Source organism: Erythrolamprus reginae, chromosome 5 (assembly GCF_031021105.1).
Source record: "Erythrolamprus reginae isolate rEryReg1 chromosome 5, rEryReg1.hap1, whole genome shotgun sequence".
Classification (NCBI taxonomy): Eukaryota; Metazoa; Chordata; class Lepidosauria; order Squamata; family Dipsadidae; genus Erythrolamprus; species Erythrolamprus reginae.
Window position 1 is genome coordinate 55,633,317 of NC_091954.1, and position 25,905 is coordinate 55,659,221.

The 25,905-nt window shown below is 39.4% G+C and overlaps 1 protein-coding gene across 2 annotated transcripts in view; it reads right to left on the reverse strand.

Moving 5' to 3' along the window:
• Positions 1 to 25,905, reverse strand: part of ATRNL1 (attractin like 1) — a 578,768-nt gene that overhangs the window by 324,130 nt on the left and 228,733 nt on the right. For both annotated transcript variants that reach the window (XM_070752642.1, XM_070752643.1), the window contains exon 25: positions 5,923 to 5,984. In XM_070752642.1, coding sequence (XP_070608743.1) covers positions 5,923 to 5,984 — 62 coding nt within the window. The remainder of the gene's footprint in view (positions 1 to 5,922; positions 5,985 to 25,905) is intronic.

Genomic DNA, 25,905 nt, shown 5'->3' on the forward strand with positions numbered 1-25,905 from the left:
ATGCAGCTGGGTTTGTGCCCAAGGTGAAACTAAAACTCAGAGTTTCCTGATATTTAGCCTAATGCCTTAACTAACACACCAAAGTAGCTTTCTTTACTGTTACTTTTTTTTAGATCGTCAGAAGTCATCAACAACCAATATTTTTAAAACATGCAAGGAAAAGCAACTTTGAATTATGGATCCTACATTGGAACTATGCATTAATAGTTATCCAATATGTAGACCAATTACAAGTGTTCTAATAGCGCACAAACACATTTATAAAAATAAATGGATTTTAAAAAACCTGGAACATACGAGGGAATAAGTTAGCACTTCTCTGAGGATGTATGCTGTACATACTGTATACATCAATGCTCCCAATATGCATACAGTCAAGGATGTGTATATTTTATTAAGACAATTTAATCAAATCTGCCCAAATCAAACTATTTGCAGTCTCATTATTAAAAGTTATGGACTTAATCTACCAAGCTGGTCCAGTGTTGGTTGATGAGTGAATATATTTATAAAGCAACTTATCTCTTGCAGGACACTGGTTCTCAGATAGATCAAGTAGGACTTAGAATTGGAGATATATTAATTTAAATTACTATGTTTGTTCTACCATTGAATGAACTATAGCAGGGATGTCAAACTGGCGGTCCGCAGGCCAGATGTGTCACATGCAGATCACCCCAGATCTGCAAAGGGAAAAAAGTCACAAAACATCATGTGACAGCAATGATGTCTACTGCTCATCTGTCTGGAACCCATACCACATCTCAGACATCAACACCCTTGAAAATGTCCAAAGATATTTCACCAGAAGAGCCCTTCACTCCTCCACTCGAAACAGAATATCCTACGAAAATAGACTAATAATCCTGGGCCTAGAAAGCCTAGAACTACGGCGCCTAAAACATGATTTGAGTATTGCCCACAAGATCATATGCTGCAGCGTCCTACCGGTCAATGACTACTTCAGCTTCAACCGCAACAACACAAGAGCACGCAACAGATTCAAACTTAATACGAACCGCTCCAAACTTGACTGTAAAAAATATGATTTCAATAATCGAGTTATCAAAGCGTGGAACTCATTACTGGACTCAATTGTGTCAACCCCTAACCCCCAACATTTCTCCTTTAGACTCTCCACGATTGACCTCTCCAGGTTCCTAAGAGGCCAGTAAGGGGCGTATATAAGTGCACTGGTGTGCCTTTCGTCCCCTGTCCAATTGTCTTTCCTTTCTCTCACTTATCGTATATATTTTCTTTCTTTCATATATCCTCTCCTCTAAGTTCACTTTACCCTTATATATATTACTACATGTCTATTTTTCTTCCTATGTATTTGTGTATTGGACAAAGAAATAAATAAAAATAAAGAAATAAAATAAATGTGATGCAAAAAGTTTAACACTCGTGAACTAAGGGAAAGAAAGAAGGAGTTACAGGCAATCCAAAATTTGCTGGGACAGTTTCCATGCAGAATAAAATATTGAGGTGTGTGTGGGTGTGTGGGTGTGTGTCAGTGAGTGTGTGTGTGTGTGTGTGAGAGAGAGAGAGAGAGAGAGAGTGAAGATATAATAAACCCCAAATAGTAACTGATTTGATAATGTGATTTCTAAAATGATATAATGTAAGTGGAAAAATTCTATTATCTACATATAAACAATCTAACCTATAAACCTATAAAGAAACAATATATTTTAATGTTTTGACTATAGCAAACCTATACAGTCAACCAAACATTGTAAGGTTAAATGTGGACCTCATAGCATTTTCTTTATATGTACACACTCAAGAAACACAAAAAGAAAAACAAAGCCCAAAAAATTAAAACTGTTTAATGAAAATATAAAATAAAATTTAAAACAAGTTGTAGTTTCCTGCAGCATTATCCAAGTTCCATTAGTAAAATAGGCTTCTATTTTATCTTTTATGTATTTTTGGCATTCTTAATTAATATCTGTATGAGCAGTGTAATCCTTGTTTACCAAGGTTGTCCACAGACAGAAACGTTCAGATTGAGATTAGTTGTGAATAATTACTCAGCCACACACAGTTATACTAACTTACTCATAGAAATAACATATTCAGATAAAGAGTCTAAAGTGATACACATAATAAGTGAGAATAATAATCCAAATATTACCAAATACAAGTCTTTCTTACGAATTGTGTTTGTCATAATCGGCATACAAAAATATCAAGCATAAACACATTTTAGGTGTAATACATAACTACAATACAAAGCATCCAGAGAATTGCAAAGCAAACCTAACAGTGAGTAGCCATTAACAGTGAATAGCCAGACAAAGAGAAACAGAGAGGGTGACTCAGAGAAATAAGCGATAAACTCTAGCTGCAGCCAATATATTGCCAACCCAACAGTTATGGACAGAGTCCTAACAAATTCTATCTAATCCTTCAATGAATGACATAGGAATAAATTGCAGCTGCTACTACTGTCTACCACTCAGACCTGTTTAGAACATAATGGAATGACCAGAGAAAACATCAGATGTTATAATGAAACAAACTGGAGATAAGAAAGATAACTTTTCTGTTATGGTTCTGCAATATATTCCACTAAGCAGCAGAGAAGTAATAAACTTGTGAATTTATCACCATTTGTTGAAAAAAAAAAAGACAAGAAAGTCCCCTAGTTAACATAGAATCAAGATGTTATTTAACATACTATTGGAACTACCCAGTTTTAAGTTGAGTTCACATTTCAAACCATCAGCAATATTAACAAAAAAGGTTGAGCATCCAACTTTAATACTGCAGTTGATTTACTGGAATTTTTCAGAATAAATACAAAAATAACACTAAGTATATATTTATCCCCAAAACAATAAAGGACATTAAAAGATTCATAGAACTGCTGTGGATAGCATAATATTCTGGTTTCCCAGAGTTCAATACAATTTTTCATTTGCAGGTTTCACCATGATTAATGTCGTGCTAGAACCAATTTTAACAATGGTTTCACTAAAATAATACATTCTTTGCCATCTTCCTATAAAATTGTAGCCTGGCTGACCATGCACACTATACCATAATAGGATTAATCTGTTATACGGAAACAGCCTTTGTAGTTTGTTAACATTAATGTATTGAACAGTTGGGATTTATTCATCAAACACAGTTGAAACAAGGTGCTATGTTGAATAAATCTAATCTACACATTGAGCCACAGGCAGCGGTGGGTTGCTGTCAGTTCAGACCAGTCCTTAGAACCGGTAGCCCCAGTGGATGGCTCCACCCACCCACCTAGGACACTTTTGCGCATGCAAATGGTGGCAAAATATTTTACAACCAGGGGTGGGCTACTGACAAGACCAGGGTGGTGGTGCATTGTGGTAGTGAAAATGGAGCTCCACCGCAGAGCACCCAATTTGCACTGAAAGATGTTGAAAGAAAATCAGGGCATCCTGCATAAGCCACGTCCACAGTGTGGTAGTAAAAATTTTGGTAGCCCTTCACTGTTTACAACTCACTACTAGCCACATGGTATCTTCCACAATAACTCTGTAGAGTGGAAAGGGGCTTAACCTCTCAAGCTGCAGATTCCCAAACCACCCACTGAAAAAGAAATAAAAGCTGAAAAAACTCAGACTCGTACAAGGCAATACAACCTTAAACTTGTATGGGAAGAAAGTATTCAGTATGTAAATATTAGTGTTTGCCATAGCTAACATGAAATATTAATGATAATCTTTGCCTAAGTGCATACAATAATGGATATTACATCTTGTAGAACATGGGTCCTCAAACTACAGCCTGCTGGCCGCATGCAGTCTGCTGAAGCCATTAATCCTGCCTGTGCAGGACCATGAGGCTGCCTCGCTCACATCGCCCCACCCACCCTTTGGCTGAGTACAGAACTTACCTTCAGCAGCTCTGTGGGCTGGAACTGAAAGATAGACCAACAATTTTGGCCTGCAGAGATATTCTGCAGGTGGGTGGAAAATGCACAGACGCCCCACTTGGCCAAAAAAATTGGCCCTGTTTTTTTGCCTGCAGAATGTTGCTGGAGCCAGGGAGGTGAAAACTGGGGTGCACAGATACCTCGAGGCAAAAAATGGGCAAAAATGACCTGTTTTTCACCTCCCCTGCCTCCAGAAGATAAAGAAAGAGAGACAGACAGACAAAGAGACAGAAAGAGAGGGAGAAACAGACAGAAAGAAGTGTGTGTGTGTGTGTGTGTGTGTGTGTGTTTTATTCCGTGTATGCGATGTTTCAGTGAAATCATTCACCATCATCAGGCTGAAGTTGTTAGCTTCATGCTGCTTTGAATATATACACACACACATATATATAAATACAGTGGTCCTTCGATTTTCGCGGGTTCGAACTTCGTGAAACAGCTATACCACGGTTTTTCAAAAATATTAATTAAAAATACTTTGCTATTTTTTTCCCTATACCACGGTTTTTCCCACCCGATGACGTTATATGTCATCACCAAACTTTCATCCGCCTTTAATAAATATTTTTTAAAATAAACTTTAATAAATAAACATGGTGAGTAATAATCTAAATGGTTGCTAAGGGAATGAGAAATTGCAGTTTAGGGGTTTAAAGTGTTAAGGGAAGGCTTGTGATACTGTTCATAGCCAAAAATAGTGTACAGTGATCCCTCGGTTAGCGCGGGGGTTACGTTCCAAGACCTCCCGCGCTAACCGATTTCCGCGTTATACTGGATGCGGAAGTAAAAACACCATCTGCGCATGCGCGCCCTTTGTTCCATGGCCGCACATGCGCAGAAGGTGGAGCGACGCAAGTTCGGAGGCTGGCAATGCAATGGTGATTTTTCCGGGCTCCTCGCCGCTACCCACAGGGCAGCGCTGGCGGCAATGGCAACCCTCCCTCCTTCCCTCCTTCCCTTCTCTCCCTCCCTCCTTCCCTCCTTCCTTCCTCTCACCGGCTTTCTTGGGGCAGCGCTGGCGGCAATGGCAATGGCAACCCTCCCTCCTTCCCTTCTCTCCCTCCCTCCTTCCTTCCCTCCTTCCCTTCTCTCCCTCCCTCCTTCCCTCCTTCCTTCCTCTCACCGGCTTTCTTGGGGCAGCGCTGGCGGCAATGGCAATGGCAACCCTCCCTCCTTCCCTTCTCTCCCTCCCTCCTTCCTTCCCTCCTTCCCTTCTCTCCCTCCCTCCTTCCCTCCTTCCTTCCTCTCACCGGCTTTCTTGGGGCAACGATTGGTCGAGATTTTGGCCAATCAGCAATCAGTATGACGTCATCGGGCGGGAAAAACCGTGGTGTAGGAAAAAAAACGCGGACTTATTTTTTAATTAATATTTTTTGAAAAACCACGTTGCAGCGTTTCGCGCTAATCGAGAACGCGCAAATCGAGGGATCACTGTATTTACTTCCGCATCGCTACTTTGCAGAAATTTGATTTTCACGGGCGGTCTCGGAACACATCCCCCGCGAAAATCGAGGGAACACAGTATTTCAAGCTCTTTGGGGCCGAGAAAAATTGTTGCAAAACTGAGTTTTCTGAAGTAGACCACTAGACTTATAAACAACTGAAAAAATCATCTAGTAAAAAGAAAAGTCAACATGCAAAAGAACAAAAGAGCAACATGCAAACAAATGCAAATAAAACACCATCAAGGGTAAAAATTTTAATGGTCTGTTATGTTGGCCACATCCACCTAGTCACATGACCGAGCCATGCCCACCCAGCCAGTGCTGCGCCCCCAACAATCTGAAGGACCGTGAATTGGCCTCCTCTTTTAAAAGTTTGAGAACCCCTGCTGTAGAATAATTATAAAAGTACTTACTCTGATTGTGATAGCATATTTTTATGCTATCACAAAGTGTCTCAGCATTATAAAAAGAAAAACTAGGAAATACAATGTTGAAAGACTGACATGATGTGATTTAGCAGATTACACTACAAATGATTAAAAATAGAAACACTACCTGAAAAAAGTAACAAAAAATTGCACCAGGTCCATGATGGTGTTGTGCTGTGAAAACGCGATCTGAAGAGACAGAGAAATGTGAAATAATGTTAAGGCCAATTCCACTAAGAATGTTATAAACAGAAATATTCTGTGTAAACCTATAAATGATACAATCCTCTTATAATATAAAACTATTGTATTTAGTATTCATTATCTTGAAACATAATAGTATATTAACAACATTTTTAACTACTCAGCCGATTCATCTTGTACAAAGTCTGAAATCCTAGATTAACAGGTGAATACATTTGGAAATATGAGGATAGTAATGATTTCTGAACACAAGGCATCAAAGTTTCAGAAGAGATGGCACATTGTTTAATGTTGTTTACTTCTTCCAAAAGGAAACTGTGATAAGATATGTCCAACCGTACTTCAAGAATCTGATTATATGGAGGTACCAGATACGGAATTAATCGCACCTCTTGAATATCAGTATTGTCATAACAAGAGAACAAAGAACTTTCTGGTTGATCAAATAAAACTGGTAAAAATAGAAGATGATGTAGGCAGCACAAGGTTGAATTGTATCTTTGATGCTGTATCGGCTTGTTTTCTCCTTGGTAGTACCTTAAGTAGGGTTTTGGTTTTTGTTTGACTGGTGTTAATTCCTACTTATCTGGAGAGTGGCTATTGGAGAGAATGTGTTCTGGTCTTAGGTCTTTCTCAGCTTTGTATTGTTTGTTTTGAATAGTGTGTAAATGTGTAAATCTCTGTGTCTAATGATCATGATTAATATATGGGTATACTATGGTGGTAAGGAAATATATTAAGCAGAAGAATAGAAATAACAATATTCAGAAACATCTTTTCATGATATCTTGATATGCCATCTAACTAAACTTGGATCTTTACTAAATCATATAATAATTAATTCCACCTTTAGTATTATCTATTTCAAAAAATGTTTAGGATTTTTATTATTGTGGTTGTTTATCAGCATATGCCTTCTCTAAGGTCAACCTTGTTTAGGGTTTTATAATACATATGCAGAATTTTCAGCAATTATACTTCCAAATACCTTGCCCATAAGTATTTTCTAATTCGCTTAGGGAAGCATATTTTCCCTTAAATCTGATTGCCTCTTTGGACTTAACAAAAGCTAAGCTCTTGTTATTGAACATTATAGCCATATGTCATAAATACACACACTGCTTTTTTTCTTGCCATATCAACATATTTTTTTGCCTGCCCACATAATATTTAGAAATTAATACAATTTTAAGATGTATGTGAAATGCCAGTACATATACTTTATGATAGTTATTTTTCATTCCTATTAGTGGTTTTACTGAAACAGAAAATAAATATATTTTTGTAATTTTAATTTACATGATGAATAGTATATGATGCTAGAAGCTATAAATAATATAATCTTCAACTCTCACTAATAAATAGGCAATAATTTATTTTACATGCAACCTTGAAGTCTACATAAACATTTTCAAAACTACTATATGAATGACAATGAACTTGAAAAAGTAGATAAATAAGAAATACGAAACAAATAAAAGCTAATTAAATATGCAGTTTAATTGCGGCATATGCTGAAAATGAATATATTCTAAGAGCATTTTTTCTTTTTCAAAGCTGTACACTTTTCTTCAAACGTTGACTTTAGGACGAAAGTTGTGTAGTCTATGGTAGGAAAAATGAGAAGACTGATAATCACAAATAATAATAGAAATAATAGAAAGATAATATTATTATTATTATTATTATTATTATTATTATTATTATATTTGTATGCCGCCCCTCTCCAAAGACTCGGGGTGGCTCACAACAACAATAACAATAGCAGTATAGTACAAATTTAATAGTTAAAACCAAAATTAGAATCCCACCATCATTAAAAAAAGCAGTCAACACTACACAATCATACCATACTCAAATCTTATTAATCAGAAGGGGATGCATTAGTCTCCCCATGCCTGGCGACATAAATGGGTTTCAGAGTCTTTCGGAAGGCGAGGAGGGTGGGGGCAGTTTGAATCTTCGGGGGGAGTTGGTTCCAGAGGGCCGCGGCCGCCACAGAGAAAGCTCTTCCCCTGGGTCCCACCAGATGACATTGTTTAGTCGATGGGACCCGGAGAAGGCCAATTACGTGGAACCTAATCGGCCGCTGGGATTCGTGCAGCAGAAGGCAGTCCCGTAGGTATTCTGGTCCGATGCCATGTAGGGCATTACCAACACTTTGAATTGTGACCGGAAATTAATCGGCAACCAGTGCAGACCGCAGAGCGTTGACGAGACATGGGCATATCTAGGAAAGCATGATTTGAAGTTTCTGAACCCTTTCAGAGATAGCCCCATGTAGAGCATTGCAGTAGTCGAACCTTGAGGTAATGAGGGCGTGACTGTGAGCAGAGACCCCCTGTCCAAATAGGGCTGCAACTGGTGCACCAAGCGAACCTGAGCAAACACCCTCCTCGCCACAGCCGAAAAATGGTGTTCTAAAGTTAGGTGTGGACCTAGGAGGACGCCCAAGTTACGGACCCTCTCCAAGGGGATCAATAACTCCCCCCAGGGTAATGGACGGACAGATGGGATTGTCCTTGGGAGGCAAAACCCACAGCCACTCCATCTTGTCAGGGTTGGGTTTGAGCCTGTTGACATCTAGAATAGAATAACTACTAACTTTCCCAAAGCACTAATTTTCTTCTATAAAATGAAAAGGAAAATATAAGCAATTTCCAGCTGATTCTTGTTATAGTGACACTAATAAAGAATAAATTGTGAAGCACCAACATTCTGCATAATGATAATTATTTACTGTTATATCAGCTTCAATTTTAACTGTACCTTGGTATACAGTTATTCTCACCCTAGAGTATTGAAATCAACAGTTCTGTCAGCGTTCTTTCTGACAAGTTCTTTGTTATCCTGCAAAGATATGCTATATTTTTTTAAACAAAATAGTTAATCAGCAGCACTAATGATGTTACCACATTTGGGTAATGAAATGTGGGCAAGAAAACAATCAAGCTAACAGAACACCAAGATCCCTCAAAATAGTTGGTGACTATGCATTAATATTGAATATGTATTGTTTGTATCGTAGATATTTATGTGCATTGAAAAGATGCACAGACTCTAAATGTAATGTACTTTCAAGCTTCCTTCAACATTTATTGCATTGGGTGGAGTGGTTGGAAGCATAGTTTGTCATTTGCCAAATACAGTGATACCTCTACTTAAGAACATAATTTGTTCCATGACCAGGTTCTTAAGTAGAAAAGTTTGTAAGTAGAAGCAATTTTTCCCATAGGAATCAATGTAAAAGCAAATAGTGTGCAAACCCATTAGGAAAAAAATAAAAGATCGGAATTTGGGAGGGATGAGGAGGAGGAAGAAGAGGAGGACGACAGTCGCTGCTGAAGGAAGAAGGTGAGGTGAGTAGAATCAAAAAAATCCAAAACTTTAAGGCTTAAAAAAAAAACAGGGACTCTGAGGTGGTGAGGAGCAGCATGCACCTCCCATACACCCTGCACGAGGCTGCCTCCCATACACTGCACCAGAGAGAGAAACCCAGCGGGTGAGAGGGGGGAACATCCCATTCTTTTGACCGAAAGGCTGCTGCTGCTGCTAGTTTCCTCTTCCTTCCCATGCTGAAGGGCTCCCCTTTCCTCTTGCTTGCTCACTCGCTTTATAGCTGGCACCTTTACTGGGGTGACTCCTCGGTTTGGCTGAAGCTGAGTTGATTCGGCCAGGGCAAAGCGCCCCCTTTTGTCTTTCCGCACCCAGACACTGGGTGTGTGGGTGGCAGAACGAGGGAGTCACCACAGCGAAGTGGTTTATTCACTCTCCAAGCACCCAGAGAAAGGAAAATGCTCCGTTTGCTCTGGGCTGCCCACAGCAAAGGGAGCATTTCTTTTCTCTGGGTGCTGGCAAAAGTTTATTCCCTCCCCAAGTGCCCATAGAAAGGAAAATGCTCTGTTCACTCTGGACCAGCAAGCCTCCTTAAGCGCCACCGAAAGGCTCCTCTGGTAGCCCAGAAAAGCCTGAGATGGCCAGGATTAAAGGGGGAATGGCAGGAAACTGGTCAGGCCTTCGTGCCGCTCTCAAATTTGCCAGAAAATCTTTCAGGGCTCGGGTTCTTAAGTAGAAAATGGTTCTTAAGAAGAGGCAAAAAAATCTTGAACACCCGGTTCTTATCTATAAAAGTTTTTAAGTAGAGGTATTCTTAAATAGAGGTACCGCTGTACTGTTTTTATCCTGAATTTTTATTCCAATAAAAGGCATTGGAATACTATCTGAATGACAGTGAAGAAGATTCACTGAAACTATTATAACATGAAGGCTTATTGAGTGTTGGAAAGAGCAAACTGGTCAAACTGCTCTACAAGAAACAGCAAATGAAGAATGAGGATACATATTAGCAGACAGCTGCTCCTGGTTCAGCACGTTTCTACAAATCAGTAGCAGCAGCAGAAGACTTCATCCACCTACCCAGGACCCAACTACTGGTACATATGCTGAAAAAGGAGTGAGGAAAATGAAAAAAATCCACAAAAATGGCAATAATGTATCAGATCTAATATAGCTTTTATTCCATACATATTATATGAATGTATCTCTAAAGAGACTAGGAACAGAGCTTGACTTAAGGAAAATGTTAATATAAAGAGATAGCTGCTGTTCAATCACGTCCAACTTTTGGAAACTCCTTGGATTAATCTTTGAAGTTCTGGTGCAATATTTCCAAATTGATTTGTCATCACCTCCTTCCTAGGGATGTGAGCTGATGACTGGTCCAAGGTCACCAGCTGGTTTTGTACCTACTGCAGAACTAGAACTCATGGTCTAGTCCTAGTGATCTATAAAACATGATCTACAAAAATATAAAAATAAAATATAACAACACGACCAAAAAATAATTAACAGAAATAACAAAACAACTTAAAGGCAAGTGGAATTAGCAACATCGTAAAGCATAAAAAAGAAACAAAATGAACACTACCAATTGGCTGGATTTACAAATTTAACCATCTTAAGTATAATTTCATGGCTATGGTGATTGTATCTTATAACTTGATCACTTGGTTTAGACTATTCTAACAGACTAGTGAGATATCTCTGAAAAGATTCAGGTATTGCATAGCTACGGAATATGAACCTCATCAATATAGAATTGTATGCCAAGTGTTCTAATCACTGAATTGTCATGCTTCATTCAAAGTACAAGTTTTTAAATATTTTTTAAACCCCAAGTAATGCCCACTCAGGAACAGTCTTGTCAAAACTGAATCTGGAGTTCATATTAGAGGAACTGCAGGCTCCAACCATTATTGCATTTTGCAACACATTTTGCAATGCTGTAAAAGAAATAACTTTGACCTGAAGGGATTATAGGTGTCATTATAGATCAATTATGATCTCAGTTTGCTTTGTGCATGTTTATTTTTATACTGTTTTAATGTTTGTTTTGTGCTGTTCTGACTCCCATAGATCTTTAAAATCAATAGACTAAAATATCTTGCAAATATTGCAAGATAAACAGACAGGTATGAGACCCAATAGCAACAAGCTGACTTAAAATATATTTCTTGACCTTGACTACTTCTATTTATAAATATAAAATATATGTTGCCTGAAACTATATAAATGATTATCTAATATTAATGTGTAACCATTGACAGAGGTAATATAATGATTTTATAGAAATATAATAAAAATAAATGGACCTTATTGTCTAATGAATCATAATGTTAAATAGTGCAAAAAATGAAAAGATTTATTCCAACATTCAATAATTTGTGTAAAATTGTATTATTGGAGAAACTATATTCTGGGGAGGGGGGAGGGGGAAATTATTTATTTGTTTATTTACTTTTTTATTCCAGTTCACATGCCACATTAATTTGGAGACTGAGAAATACAGCAAGCCAAAAATAGGCTTAAAAGAATTATAAATAATATAAACAACTATAGCATTCAACTTGATATGCCTATATATTGGAATTCTCAGATTTTCCATCTCATTCTTACAGGGTTTCCTGAAGACCCTCATAATGAAATGCAACAAACAGATTTTATTGTTGTCAGCCGCAATAAGCACATTTTGTAAGCTGCCCTGAGTCCTCTAGGATTGGGTGGTATATTCAAATAAATGAAATGAAATTAAATTAAATTTTCAGCATGACTTGGGACAGCCAAGTCCTTTTCTTTCAGGAATGCCCCCCTTGGAAAGTGATCTGAAATACTGCATATGAAAGGACATAAGGAACACCAGTAGGCTGCGTAGAAGAGCCAAGCAGCAGGGAAATTTTATTTGAGAAATACAGTGATACCTCGTCTTACAAACGCCTCATCATACAAATTTTCGAGATACAAACCCAGGGTTTAAGATTTTTTTGCCTCTTCTTACAAACTATTTTCACCTTACAAACCCACCAATGCCGCTGGGATGCCCCGCCTCCGGACTTTCGTTGCCAGCGAAGCGCCCGTTTTTGTGCTGCTGGGATTCCCCTGAGGCTCCCCTCCATGGGAAACCCCACCTCCAGACTTCCGTGTTTTTGTGATGCTGCAGAGGAATCCCAGCAACGCAAAAACGGGCGCTTCGCTGGCAATGGAAGTCCAGAGGTGGGATTTCCCAGTGAGGGGAGCCTCAGTGAAATCGCAGCATCACAAAAACACAGAGGTCCAGAGGTGGGGTTTTGAGGACTTCAGTGCTTTTGCGATGCTGCAATTTCACTGATGCTCCCTTCGCTGGGAATCCCCACCTCCAGACTTCCGTTGCTAGCGAAGCACTCATTTTTGCAATGCTGGGATTCCCCTGCTGGGAGTCCCCTGCAGCATCGCAAAAACACAGAAGTCCGGAGGTGGGGTTTCCCATGGAGGGGAGCCTCAGGGGAATCCCAGCAGTGCAAAAATGGGCACTTCGGCTGGCAAAAGGGGTGAATTTTGAGCTTGCACACATTAATCGCTTTTCCATTGATTCCTATGGAAAACATTGTTTCGTCTTACAAACTTTTCACCTTAAGAACCTCGTCCCGTAACCAATTAAGTTTGTAAGACAAGGTATCACTGTACAAGAAAACCAAAATCATCAGACACCTCATTTTAGTGATATGCCAACTCCCAAACATTCTTTTTTCATTCCCAAATAAATGTAATAGGTTGGGGTTGGGTTTTTTTTGCATATATCTACTTAAAATGTAAAACTAAACAAATACCAAGGCTAGCTACTTCAGCTTGACATTATTTTTTATCTTCAGAGATTCCAATTACCAGATTTAGTGCAGTAGAGTCTCAGTTATCCAACATAAATGGGCAGGCTGATAGTCGGATAGCCGAAATAGTCGGATAGTCGGATAGTCGGATAATCCAGACTCTACTGTACTGCTTCCGTCCCCATATTTCTCTCTCTCTCTCTCTCTCACTCACTTATGTCCCTGGCTCTCTCTCTCTCTCTAGCTCGCCCACTTCTGTCCCGTCTTTCTCTCTCTCTCTCTAGCTTGCCGCTTTTGTCCCCGTCTCTCTCTCTCTCGCTCACTCGTCTGCTTCTGTCCCCGTCTCTCTCTCTCTCTCTAGCTTGCGTCCTTCCTCCCAGCTTGCTTCCCCGCCATGGCTGTCATGTTCGGGGGCATATCGGGGGGGGGGCACGGAAATGCCTACAGTCATGCCCCCAAGCAGCCACGACATTGGATAATCCAGAGTATCGGATTACCGAAGGACGGATAACCAAGACACTACTGTACTTATTAGATCTTTGGCAGTAGTTCCTCATTTAAAATTATAAAATTAAAATTCTACAACATTGAAAATGCCGATTGCTGCCTTTTCTTTCTCAGTCTTCATATTGGTTGCTTTTATACTCACTGAATGCATGTTCTGTGGGATTTATTTAAAACAAAAAAGAAATAAAGTAGACCAGTTTTCTGCATGTTTGTATATGGGGTAGATCTGTTCCTCTGTGAAAAAATAAGGGGAAAAGGAGAGGGTGAAGAAAAGATTGCTAGGTAAGACATAAGCCACCATTCTATCTTGGTCTAGAAATATAATTTATTATTTTGTTAGTAAAGTTTCAGGTTGAGTAAATGAAATAACCATTAATAAAATAAGTCTTGTGTTGTATCAGCTCCAGTTGGGAGACATGTTTCTCTAATTCACATAAATGACATAAATTAGGGAAGATTCATACTTTCACTCAGAGGAAAACTTCATGCAAACTGTATTCTGCTGCACAAATCCCAGCAACCGGTGAGGTCCCACAGAGTTGGCCTCCTTAGGGTCCCATTGACCAAACAATGTCAGTTGGCGGGACCTAGTGGAAGAGCCGTTTCTGTGGGAGCCCCGGCCCTCTGGAATCAACTCCCCCCCCCAGAGATTCGCACTGCCCCCTCCCTCCTTGCCTTCCGAAAGAGCTTAAAAACTCATCTTTGCCGCCAGGCTTGGGACTCTTAGATCTTCCCCTGACCACTGAATGCCTTAAGTATGATTGCTTAATGTTTGGTTAATCAGTTATTTTTTTAGGTTAATCTTCTCTTTTTAATTGTTTTTAATATTGTAGTACTAATTGGATTATATTACTGTTCTGTTTTTATATATGCTGTGAGCCGCCCCGAGTCCTTGGAGAGGGGATGCATACAAATCCAATTAAATAAATAAATAAATAAAGTGTTCTAATGCCAAATAAGTTCATCTCTCAATTTTCTTTCCCCAGTTTGCAAGATGAGGCAAGAGGAAGCTATAACTGAGAGTAGCTAAAAATAGGCTTGGAATGTAGTCTAAAGGTCTTTTTATATTAGCTTTCACCTTTTTTATGTAAAAGAATCAAAACAATTCAATTGAACCCTGGAAGCAGCAGTAGGTGGAGGTAAGGAGGTAGGGGTGTTATTTGAGATTGAATGTCACAATTCAAGCTGGTTCCCTTCTCTATTCCTAATCAAGGAAGCTACTGACTAAAATTTATATCTCCTGTAGCATATTAAAATCCATTTAAAAAATCTCTTTCTCGTCAAATTCTGACACCAAACATTTCTCAATCTCAAAGGAGCATGCAACAGGATGACAATGCCTTTTGATTTGAAATGAAAATCTAAAATCAGAAAGAAGTTGGCCAGTATATATATAAAGTCTATACATCTTAGTGCACATTGATGATACTGGTTTTAATCAGGGTCTAATGACACCAAATCAGGATGTACCATAAATAAGAGGATTATAAAGAAGTACAGTGATACCTTGTCTTACAAACTTAATTCGTTCTGTGAAGAGGTTCATAAGTAGAAAAGTTCATAAGATGAAACAATGTTTCCCATAGGAATCAATGTAAAAGCGAATAATGCATGCAAGCCCATCCAAAAACTCACCCCTTTTGCCTTATTACCACTGGCATTCTGATCCTTTTTTAGGGAGGTGGAGGAGGCGGGGGGGGGAAGACAGCGGAGACTGCCCGGAGAGAGCCTCATGGGTAGATTGACACGGGCGGGAAGCTGAGGCTTCCAACCTCCTTGAAAGTTTTTGGGGGTGGCGGCAGGCAGAGCGGAATCCCCCCTACTCCCCCAGCCTCTGCGCCACCACCTGGCTGTCATCTTCTTTGGAAGCAAGAAGAGGAGGAGGAGCCAGGCGCCAGTGGCGGCGGAGGAAGGCGAATGCTGGGGAGCTGTTGGGAAATCAGGAGGCTGGGAGGGAGGCAGGAGATGGGAGTAGGAGGAGGAGGGAGAGAGGTTGGGAAGAGGTGCAGTCGGCCCGGACGAGGGGGAGGAGAAAGGTGGGGGAAAAGTCCTGATGCCATGGCTCACTGTCTTTGCAGCCAGCAGGAGAGCAACTGAGCAAGCAGGGACTTAAAGCAGCAAAGCCCCCCGCTGCCGCTTTTGCCCGGTCCTCTGCGGGGGAAAGAGCTGCGGTGGAACTAGCGAGAGAAAGTAAGCAGGCGGCAGCTCCTAAGCGGGCTCCAGGTTCAGGTGTGGTTCTTCCACCCCCACCCCCACGGAGCAGGGGGCTTTGCTGCTTTAAGGCGACGGGGTGCCCCAGGGAGAGCCATGGAGCCTTGTCTGAGGCCGAAGCGCGGGTCCTTGCCATGGCAGGTTTCCCTGCCTCAGGACTGCAGGGGTGGTGGTGAGAGAGGGAGAGAGAAAGTTGTGTGTGAGAGAGTGCGTGTGTGTTTGTGTGTAGGTGTGTGAAAGAGAGACCATGCAGGGAAGGAAGGCTGGCAGGCAACGGGCATCGTATCCCCCTCTTTTTTCACCTGTTGCGTGCCTTCCTCCATCGCCTTCCCTGAGCGCCCGTTCTCAGCTTCCTCGCCAAAACCGATAGCAAGCCGCTCATGATGATATGATAATGTCACAGAACTGGTTCTGTCAGTGCCAATCTGTGGACGCCACCAACTTTTTTTCAGAATTTTTTTTTGGGGGGGGGGGGTTTATTTGCCAGGGGATTTTTTCCAGGTTTTTTTTTCTTCTGTGCATGCACAGAAGCTGAGTTTCTGGCACTGTGCATGTGTCATCTTGTTTTTTGCTTTTTGCTGGGGGAATTTTGGGCACTGCACATGCACATGTGCACATAAACCACACATGCTCTCATGAGGTGTAGTTGCATGGCCACACAGCAAGGGATGAAGCAAACCCACAACGAGGTAAGTTAGAACCCACCCACTGAGACACAGCTGTTGTGCTATCATCGAATCACTATAACCTTCTGAGCCAGCTCTTATCTATTTGACAATGCAAATTTGTGGAGCATAGACATTGCAGAGAATATCTAAAATGGATATATTTTATTGCCTTTCACTTTATCTTTTATTGTTGGTATAGCTAGGGCAGCAAACAGTTATATCTATGCTAGTGGCAGGAATAATTTGAAATTCCACAATACAGAAATCATTAGAAGAAAGGGTACAACATCCTCAAATTAAGTATTTCTATCTTCAATCTGTTTGTAAGTTGAATAAAGAAACAATATTATCCAGCTTAATAGGTTTCTGTAAGAAGTATAAAAATAATTAAAGTGATTTCTCCCTAAGTGTGGTGGCAAAAACTATTCTGATATTTTATACGAACATTCATATTTTTTAATGGTGGACTACCTCCGGTTTTCATTCAAATACTGTGAAGGAACTTAAATGTCAAATTGTTAATTTTATTGGATGCCACCATGTTTTCCATATGGAGAATTACTTCAGATCCATTGACTATATGCATGTTTGATTCTACAATCCAAAACTGAAATTTTGTTTATATTTTATAGCATTCATTAAACATTTCAAAGCGCTCCAGGAAGCATTATATTATTTGATGACAAGATTGCCTTTGGGGAAGATCTCAATGTCTATCACTGTAATGTATAATTCTATATTTTTTGCTCAAATTATTTAGGTTATTTCTATCAAAAGCAAACATTTTTCCTTAAGGGACAATTTTTTATTTGCCTTTGTTATTACTTTTACTGTTTGGCTAAATGTTTTGCTTTGGGGCAGCAAGACATTTGTTTATTATGCATTTGTTACATTTACAAGTAATTATACATTTTTGAAAAGATGGGTGGAAGAGCTATGAATTTTAATAGACCATGGAACCTTTTCTGTATTTCTTTTTCAGAAAATGTGTCAGCACTTCAGTATACATCCAACATACATCAATGAATAGAAGAAATTATAACAAATGTGACCTTTTTTTCTAATTAATTCATAGCTCAACAACAATTATTTTTTATCTGTGTTAAGAAAGCAAAGATTTAGAAATGAGTGCCCAGTTCATTATAGGTGAGCACAATTTACAAAAGTAAACATAAACCAATATTATATCAAATATAAAAAGGCTTTTTTTTAAAAATGAAAGAAAATATTTTTTACTAAAAGCATTTGGACATTAAGCATTTAAGACAGTTTTAGTTGTACAGTAATATACATATCATTTAATATTATTGTTTTTAGCTTGTTTTAGCAAGCTTCCAGTTTGCCTTATTTTATTTTATTAAAAAGAACTGCATTAAGTTTGTCAGCTGCTTCAGGTTCTTGAAACCTTTTTAAAAGAAACAGAAAAAAGAACTGCATTAAGTTTGTCAGCTGCTTCAGGTTCTTGAAACCTTTTTAAAAGAAACAGAAAAAAATAACTTGCTTAATTCTCTACAATAGCAGTAGATCAATTACAATATGTAGTAGCAGCAAAAAAAATAAAATCTGTGAAAGTAAACTCACTTATCCTGCTAACTGACTATAGATACACACGAATTGTATAATAATTTTAAAAACTGAATATATTTCAGATGGTGTGCAATATATTGCGAATGTCACTGAAGTTTATAACAATGCTGCACAACCTGCTGATCAGCATTTATAAAATATCAACATTAACTATACCGTACTTTCTTAATCCAATAGCAAACCGTAATATACAAATTATGTTTTATTTAAATTGCCTATCTTTCCTGCCACATATTTCAACAAGCATGATTTTGGTATTTTTGAATTTCATTATGATTGTATATTTAAATTATCTGGCTCAGGATTACAACTGTTTGTAGTTTCAATAAAAGTCAATTTCAGCAAAAAGGCAGCAAGAAATATTTGTTTATTTAGATATACTGTATATAGCACCCATCAAACTATAATGACTGTACAAAATTATAGTATTACAACAAATAGAAATTCAATAGAACTAAGAAAATTAAAAAACAGCACACTTATAAAACCTGCTTAGGTACAGACAAACAGACAAAACAAAGTAAATAATGCTTCACAGGTACCATCTTAACAATCTCCATTGCCTTCATTTTTGTGTCAGTTATTCAAAGAAACAAATGTTTCAGTTAAAGTATCATGAATCCTAATGAAAGTATACTAGTTTGCCTAAAAGTTAACAGTTCACAAGAATCAAAAGTATTCCTTGATGCAAAGCAATCTGAATTTTACAAGTCGCATGGTCAGTTTAACCAGGCTCTCTCTCCTGATATCTAACTGAATGTTAACTGAAACATCTCTGAATAGCAAGGCATCCTGATAACTTACCACTAGATAATGGTGGTATAACAGAGCATATTTAGTTTGGGTGAGTGTGTTCATAGATCTCAGGGGTAAGGTGAGGAAAATGTCATAGTACACCATCATTTATTAAACTGCTGCTATGTACAACAGTCATCTTGTAACCATTAGATCAAACTGACAGCCACTCATTGTCTGGTTACCTTGCAATACAGTAAACATGGGGCTGCCATTAAAAATCACCAAGAAACTTCAACTAGTCCATAATGCAGCAGCATTCTGCTTCAGAAGATGCACTAGGTGCTAGTTTACTTCCAGGTGTAATTCAACATAGTAGTACTTAGTAATTGAAGTATTCGTGAGTCTCAGACACAAGAACCAAGCGTGGAACTGGGACACAACTTTATTTAGAAGTAAGGCTTAACAACTTCTGACAGAACTCAGCTGTCATGAAGTGACAGCTTCCTTTATATACTGTAACCAATAACGTCTTAACCGATCAGGGATTATTTGTTTTAGCACTTCTAGCAGCACCATCTAGTGCCTCTCTGGAAGACTACACCCCTTCCCCTTAGAGTTGGAGCATGTGTAATCAGCCAAGTAAGCCGGTCTTCTCCGAATCCATCCAGATCACCTAAGTTCTACTGGTGGCCGTTCTGCCAGGCAGTTACTTCCTGGCAAAGCCTGCTGGTCATTGATCTCAGATTCAGTCAGAGGACTTTTCCCAGGCAGAGACACATCCAGCCCAGGTAAGTGATTACTCTGCTGTGTGCTATTGTTCAGTACAAAAAGCCCCTACTCCCTATGGCAAAAAATCCCATGTTCCCTGTAACTGTATGTATCATACGCTCAACTAATCCATTCTCCGCAGGATGTCACAGTACTACTAGGCCATGTTTGATGCCAAGGTTGGCGAGGAACCCTTCAAATCTGGTGGATGTAAATTGTGGCCCATTATCCGAGACCAGTAGATCTGGATAACGATGGGTAGCGAACAGATAACCGTGGGTAGCAAATGGTCGAATCCAACGTGGTAGTGGACACTTAGGAAGGCATCAACACTAAAAACATTTGGCCTTGTGCCAGGACCGCCAGATCTACATGCACAGGAGTTCATGGCCACCATGACAGCCATAGACCTGACCCAAGTAGTTCAGGGTCAGACTCACGAGGGGGGGGCACGCACCCAATATGATATTTCTCTAGGAGCAGCTGAGTGATGGTCTGAGACTAAGGGGCTTAGATGTTCTGCCCTTGTCATGGTCAGACCATTTTCTGCTAAGGCTTGACTTCAAGGCTCCAATCCTCCCCCACAGAAAGGCAGAACCGATTAGGTGGTTCCGCCCTAGACACCTAATGGGCCCAGAGGGCTTTCAGAGGGCACTTGGGGTTTTACCAGATTCACTTGCCATAGCCTGGAACAAGGCTGCGACAGAGGCTGACCGGATTGTGCTGTTGAGACCTCTCTGTGGCACTAGACCCCGGAGAGCTGATTGGTTCACTGAGGAACTCCGGGAGTTGAAACGCCAGAAGAGACATCTAGAGAAGCGGTGGAGGAAAAGTAAATCCGAATCCGACAAACACTTGTAAGAGCTCATATTAAGACTTACAAAGTGGTGCTCAAGGCGGCAAGATGCGCGTATCATGCTGCCTTGATTGCATCAGTGGAATCTTGCGTGGCCGCTCAGTTTAGGGTGACCCGCTCCCTTCTTAATGAGGGGGGAGTTGGGGAGTCCTTGCAGAGCAGTGCCGAGGAGTTTAATACGTTTTTCGCTGATAAAATCGCTTAGATCCAGACGGACTTTGACTCCGATTGGACAGCAGTGTTGACTGACGATGAGTCAGTCGAGGTGACTGTGGCCTGTCCTTGTCCATCTGTCTGGGAGGGGTTTGACTTGGTGACACCTGATGAAGTGGACAAGGCCATTGGAGCTGTGAGTTCCGCCACCTGCTTACTGGATCCATGTCCCTCTTGGTTGGTTTCGGCCAGCCGAGAGGTGACACGGAGCTGGGTCCAAGAGATTGTCAATGCTTCCTTGGGGAGGGGGTCCTTCCCAGCTCCCTACAAGGAGGCACTTGTGTGCACCCTCCTCAAGAAGCCTTCCCTGGACCCAGCTGTGCTTAATAACTACCATCCAGTCTCCAACCTTCCCTTTATGGGGAAGGTTGTTGAGAAGGTGGTGGCGTTCCAGCTCCAGCGGTCCTTGGAAGAAGCTGATTATCTAGGCCCTCAGCAGTCAGGATTCAGGCCCGGCTACAGCATGGAAACTGCTTTGCTTGCACTGATGGATGATCTTTGGCGGGTCCGGGACAGGGGCTTGTCCTCTGTTCTGGTGCTTATTGACCTTTCAGCGGCTTTCGATACCATCAACCATGATATCCTTCTGCGTCCGCTGGAGGGGTTGGGAGTGGGAGGCACTGTTCTTAAGTGGTTCTCCTCCCACCTTTCTGGTCAGTCGCAGTCAGTGTTAGCGGGCGGGTCAGAGGTCGACCTCTAGGTCTCTCCCTTGTGGGGTGCCTCAGGTTGGTCCTCTCCCGCCTGCTATTTAATATCTACATGAAAACGCTGGGCGAGATCATCCAGGGGCATGGGGTGAGGTATCATCAGTATGCTTATGATACCCAGTTATACATCTCCACCCCATGTCCAGTCAGCGAAGCAGTGGAAGTGATGTGCTGGTGCCTGGAGGCTGTTGGGGTCTGGATGGGTGTCAACAAGCTTAAACTCAAGCCTGACAAGATGGAGTGGCTGTGGATTTTGCCTCCCAAGGACAATCACATCTGTCCGTCCATTACCCTGGGGGGGGGGAATTACTGACCTCCTTCTAGGGGCACCCTCTAGCACATCTCTAGAACACTAGTAATGAAACCCAAAAGGCATAGAGCTTGTTATTAGAGGGATTGCTTGTCTGCAACAGTATCTGTCCACCCAATTCAACCTCATGGATTGGCATGTTCTGGGTTCCTTTGATTAAAAAAGTCATCTAGAAGTGAACCGTCTCTGCAATGTCACATGCCCCCAGAATTCATAAACTCTGCTGTAGTTTAAAAAACCCATGAAGATCTGGCATTCATCCAGATTTTCAATGACAAAAAGAAAGAATCCTATTGCTTCATTACACCTATCATCTTTTATTGATTTTATTATAATTTGTTTGTTGTGACCAACCCAGAGTCATTGACAGTTGGGCAACATAAGTTGAAACATTAAAATAAGTCTCTTAAAATATAATAATAATAATAATAATAATAATAATAATAATAATAATAATAATAATAATGATAAAATCAATATTTTAAGAGGCGTTTTAATGCTTTTATTTCTGTGTAATTTGACATCCTAAAGTACAGTATTATTTTCATTCTTTCTAGTTGAATTAAATGTTTTCAAAACTTAACTGCCTATTTTCTATTACAAAAGGCATAGGAACATGCTAAAAAAAATTATATTTCACTTTAAACACCTAAAGGACTGTGCAACATTTAAAAAAGCTTGCTACAATAAAATGTATATTCAAATCCCTTCCCAAAAAATCAGATAATATAAAGCTTGCATTTTCTAAATCCACTCTGCTGAATAAAAATAAAACAGTTACAAGAAATACAAAGGTCACACTGTTCTATGTCAAAGAACAACTTTTGGAGTGAATACTCAGGAAAAAAATCTCACATTCATTTGCTCTTAAGCAGTTTTAAATCTAAAAAAGGAAAAAATAGTTCTTAACCAAAGTATATTAACGGGATTTTCTATAAACATACCTCTGAGAAAGAGCCTTGCTCCTTCCCTGCTGTAAACAGTAGCACTTTTTAACTTATAGAAGAAAAACTAATTATGATAATATACTGTAGCTATATTAATAACTAAAAATATAAATTTACATTATTTATACATTTTTTTCTGGATCAACTCTTGGTAGATATCCCAAGTACAACCTCCTTAGCCCAACATTATTTAGCTTTTCTAACCAGATATGCTTTAAACCATTGCCAGCTGCTTTTAACCACTGTCAAATTTAAAATACCAATTCAAGAGAGTAGTTCAAACAAATTCTTCCTCCTGGGCTTAAAAGTGGTTTGTTAACATTTAGAAGAAATTTGTAACATGGGATAATGAACTTTGAATGAATTAAACAGCAAGATTGTTTTATAATAAAGGGAAGAAATATAAAGTTGACTTATTTGATCAGGTTTAAAATGGGAGTTCTTTTTTGGCTTGCTGATATCTGGACAGAAAAAGGCATATATTATTAAATTATTAAAACTGGCTTTCCTGAAATGAAATGTCCAATTGTACATTTGTACCTGTGCCATTTTTTTTAATTCTATCTTGAACCCCAGGAAGACATAGTCACTTCCTCCCAAAATTCTCATTGTTTTTAACCAGTTCTCTACTGAGTAGGATGCAGTAAGACCATTCTGTTACTCTTACTTAACTTTCTAAAAAAAAAGAATGAAACATTCCACAAGAATTTGCAGTGTTAAACGAATCAATTTTTTTCAACAGATTCTTGGTAAATGGAGACATATTACTATGTCTCTCTCTCCTACAAGATTTGGTACTCTATAACATTCTTACAATAAATCATTGTTATTTCGTGTTCCATGTATTCTTATCTAAGGTAAGATTGTCTTGCTTGACAATCTTGCTTGATTGTCTTGCTTGACAATCTTACCTTGTTGTTAACAAGACAGTTATGCATGATTTTCTCAATCTCAATATACTTACTGTAAGCATTCCTTCACACATAATGCTAGTCTTATTTTCACCACCACCCATGCATCTGGAATAATTCTTTCAAATAAAGTATACCTTCCAATTTGTTGTATTCTGCTTATTAGCTTTATCATACCAGGCACCATTTAATAGCTAATAAATCTTATTCACCTAAGACTTCTAGTTTAATCCCTATATACTGGATATATAATACAATTGTGTAATACCGTCAGAATTCAGGTCACACCAGAACAGTATGTAATAAATGGAAGCAAAGTTATATGAAAGTCATTTAGAGACCAAATGGAATTAGCATTAGTGAAGCAATGTTCATGTATTTTTTGTACTGCACTAGTTTTTAATTGCTTGATTTCTCCCCTTGTCTTGTAATCAATGTTAAATAGAAAAGTTAATACATTTTTCAAAATAAAGTTCATTAGCATTTAATTTAGATCACTACTTTCCCTTTAAAGCAAACTGTACAAATCTTTAAAGGAATTAACAAGGTTAAAACATTAAAAACTTTGGCAAAAGGTTAACATGTTCAAAAAGATTACCTAAAAAAATTACCATAGCAGTTCACAGATAGCAGATACAGTGATCCCTCAATTAGTGCGGTCTCGATTAGTGCGGTCTCGATTAGTGCGAAACGCTATACCACGGTTTTTCAAAAAATATTAATTAAAAAATACTCCACGGTTTTTTTTGCTATACCACGGTTTTTCCCACCCGATGACGTCATACGTCATCACCAAGAGTCACTTCTCTGTCTCTTTCTCTTTCTTTCTTGTCATTCTCTGCTTCAATCATTTTCTCATTTCTCTTTTTTTCTCCCCTTTTTTCTATCATTTCTCTCTCTCTTCCTTCCACTCTTCTCTCTCTCTCTTTCTTCCTCTCTCTCACTCTCTTCCTTCCTTTCTCATCTTTCTTTCTCTCTCTCTTTCTCTATCTTGCTTCTTCCTCTCACACTCTCTTCCTCCCTCTCTCATCTCTTTCTTTCCTTCTCTCTCTTTCTCTATCTCTCCCCCTCTTGCTCTTGAGCAGCGAGAGAGCGAGCGGCCGGGCGGGTGAACGGGCGAGCGAGTGGCCGGGCGAACGGCAGGCGGGCGGGTGTTGGGGGGTGGGGGCAGCCGACATTCAAAGCAATCTTTGTCGGCTTCTGCACTTTCGTTGCTCCCCGGCTCCACCATCTGCGCATGCGCGGTCATGGAAAAAGGCCGGGCATGCGCAGATGGTGTTTTTACTTCCGCACCACTATACCGCGGAAAATCGATTAGTGCAGGAGGTCTTGGAACGTAACCCCCGCACTAATCGAGGGATCACTGTATTCTTTTCAAACAGCTCAAGGTTTTCTATATGTACCATGTATAACCAAGCAAGGGTGTATTCTACATGTACTAAGTATAATCAAGCAAGGATACATGGGTGTACATGTGTAACATTTTTTTAAAAAATTCTACTACAGCCTTATTACTATACTATATTACTATATATCCCATTAATTTTAATTTAATGTCAATAAAACTTTTTTTCTTAATTTAAATGAATATTTTATTACCTTTATGTGGTTATTTCTAATGTGAACTTTTTAAATCTATAAAATTGCTAATAAGTAGTGCTAATAATAAGTTTAAAATAAACTTTTTAAAAGGAAGTGTTCAATTTTTGATTTCTCCTTTGATTTATAACACATCAAGCGAACAAAAACCTGAAATTATCACATTCCTCTTTCAGCATTATATAAACCATGTACAAGTAGTCCTTGCATAACAAGCCCAATTGAGGCCAACAATTCATCACTAAGTAACCAACATTATGCATTTTACCTGAAAAGCAGAGAGATTGCAGAGGAAGGGATTTCAAGAATGTTTACATAATGTGTTGCATCTCCCAGTCCCTGGCTGTTGGCAGGACTACACTGCTTTAAACATGTAGAAAACCAAACAGCTTTCTTGCAGTACATTTCCCTCCAATCTCACTATTTTACTTGGGGGCAAACAGGCAATTTCTATATGCAGGATCTCATTTTCCTGACCCTTTCCAGCACCTGCAACACAGACAGACTGGAAAGGAATACATTTCAAGTGAATAAGCTGCTAGGTTGCCAGCACATTCATACTTTTTTCAATGCTCAGAAAAGTAAATATATTACTCACTTGAAATCACCTAGACAAAGAGAATATTGCCTACAGAAATTGCTTGCTTCTTTTCTTTGTCCCCCCTCCACCTCACTTTGCAGAAGGAATTTCAGAGGAGTATTGCAAGTTGTTTATGTAGCATGCCCATGACTACCATCCCTAGGT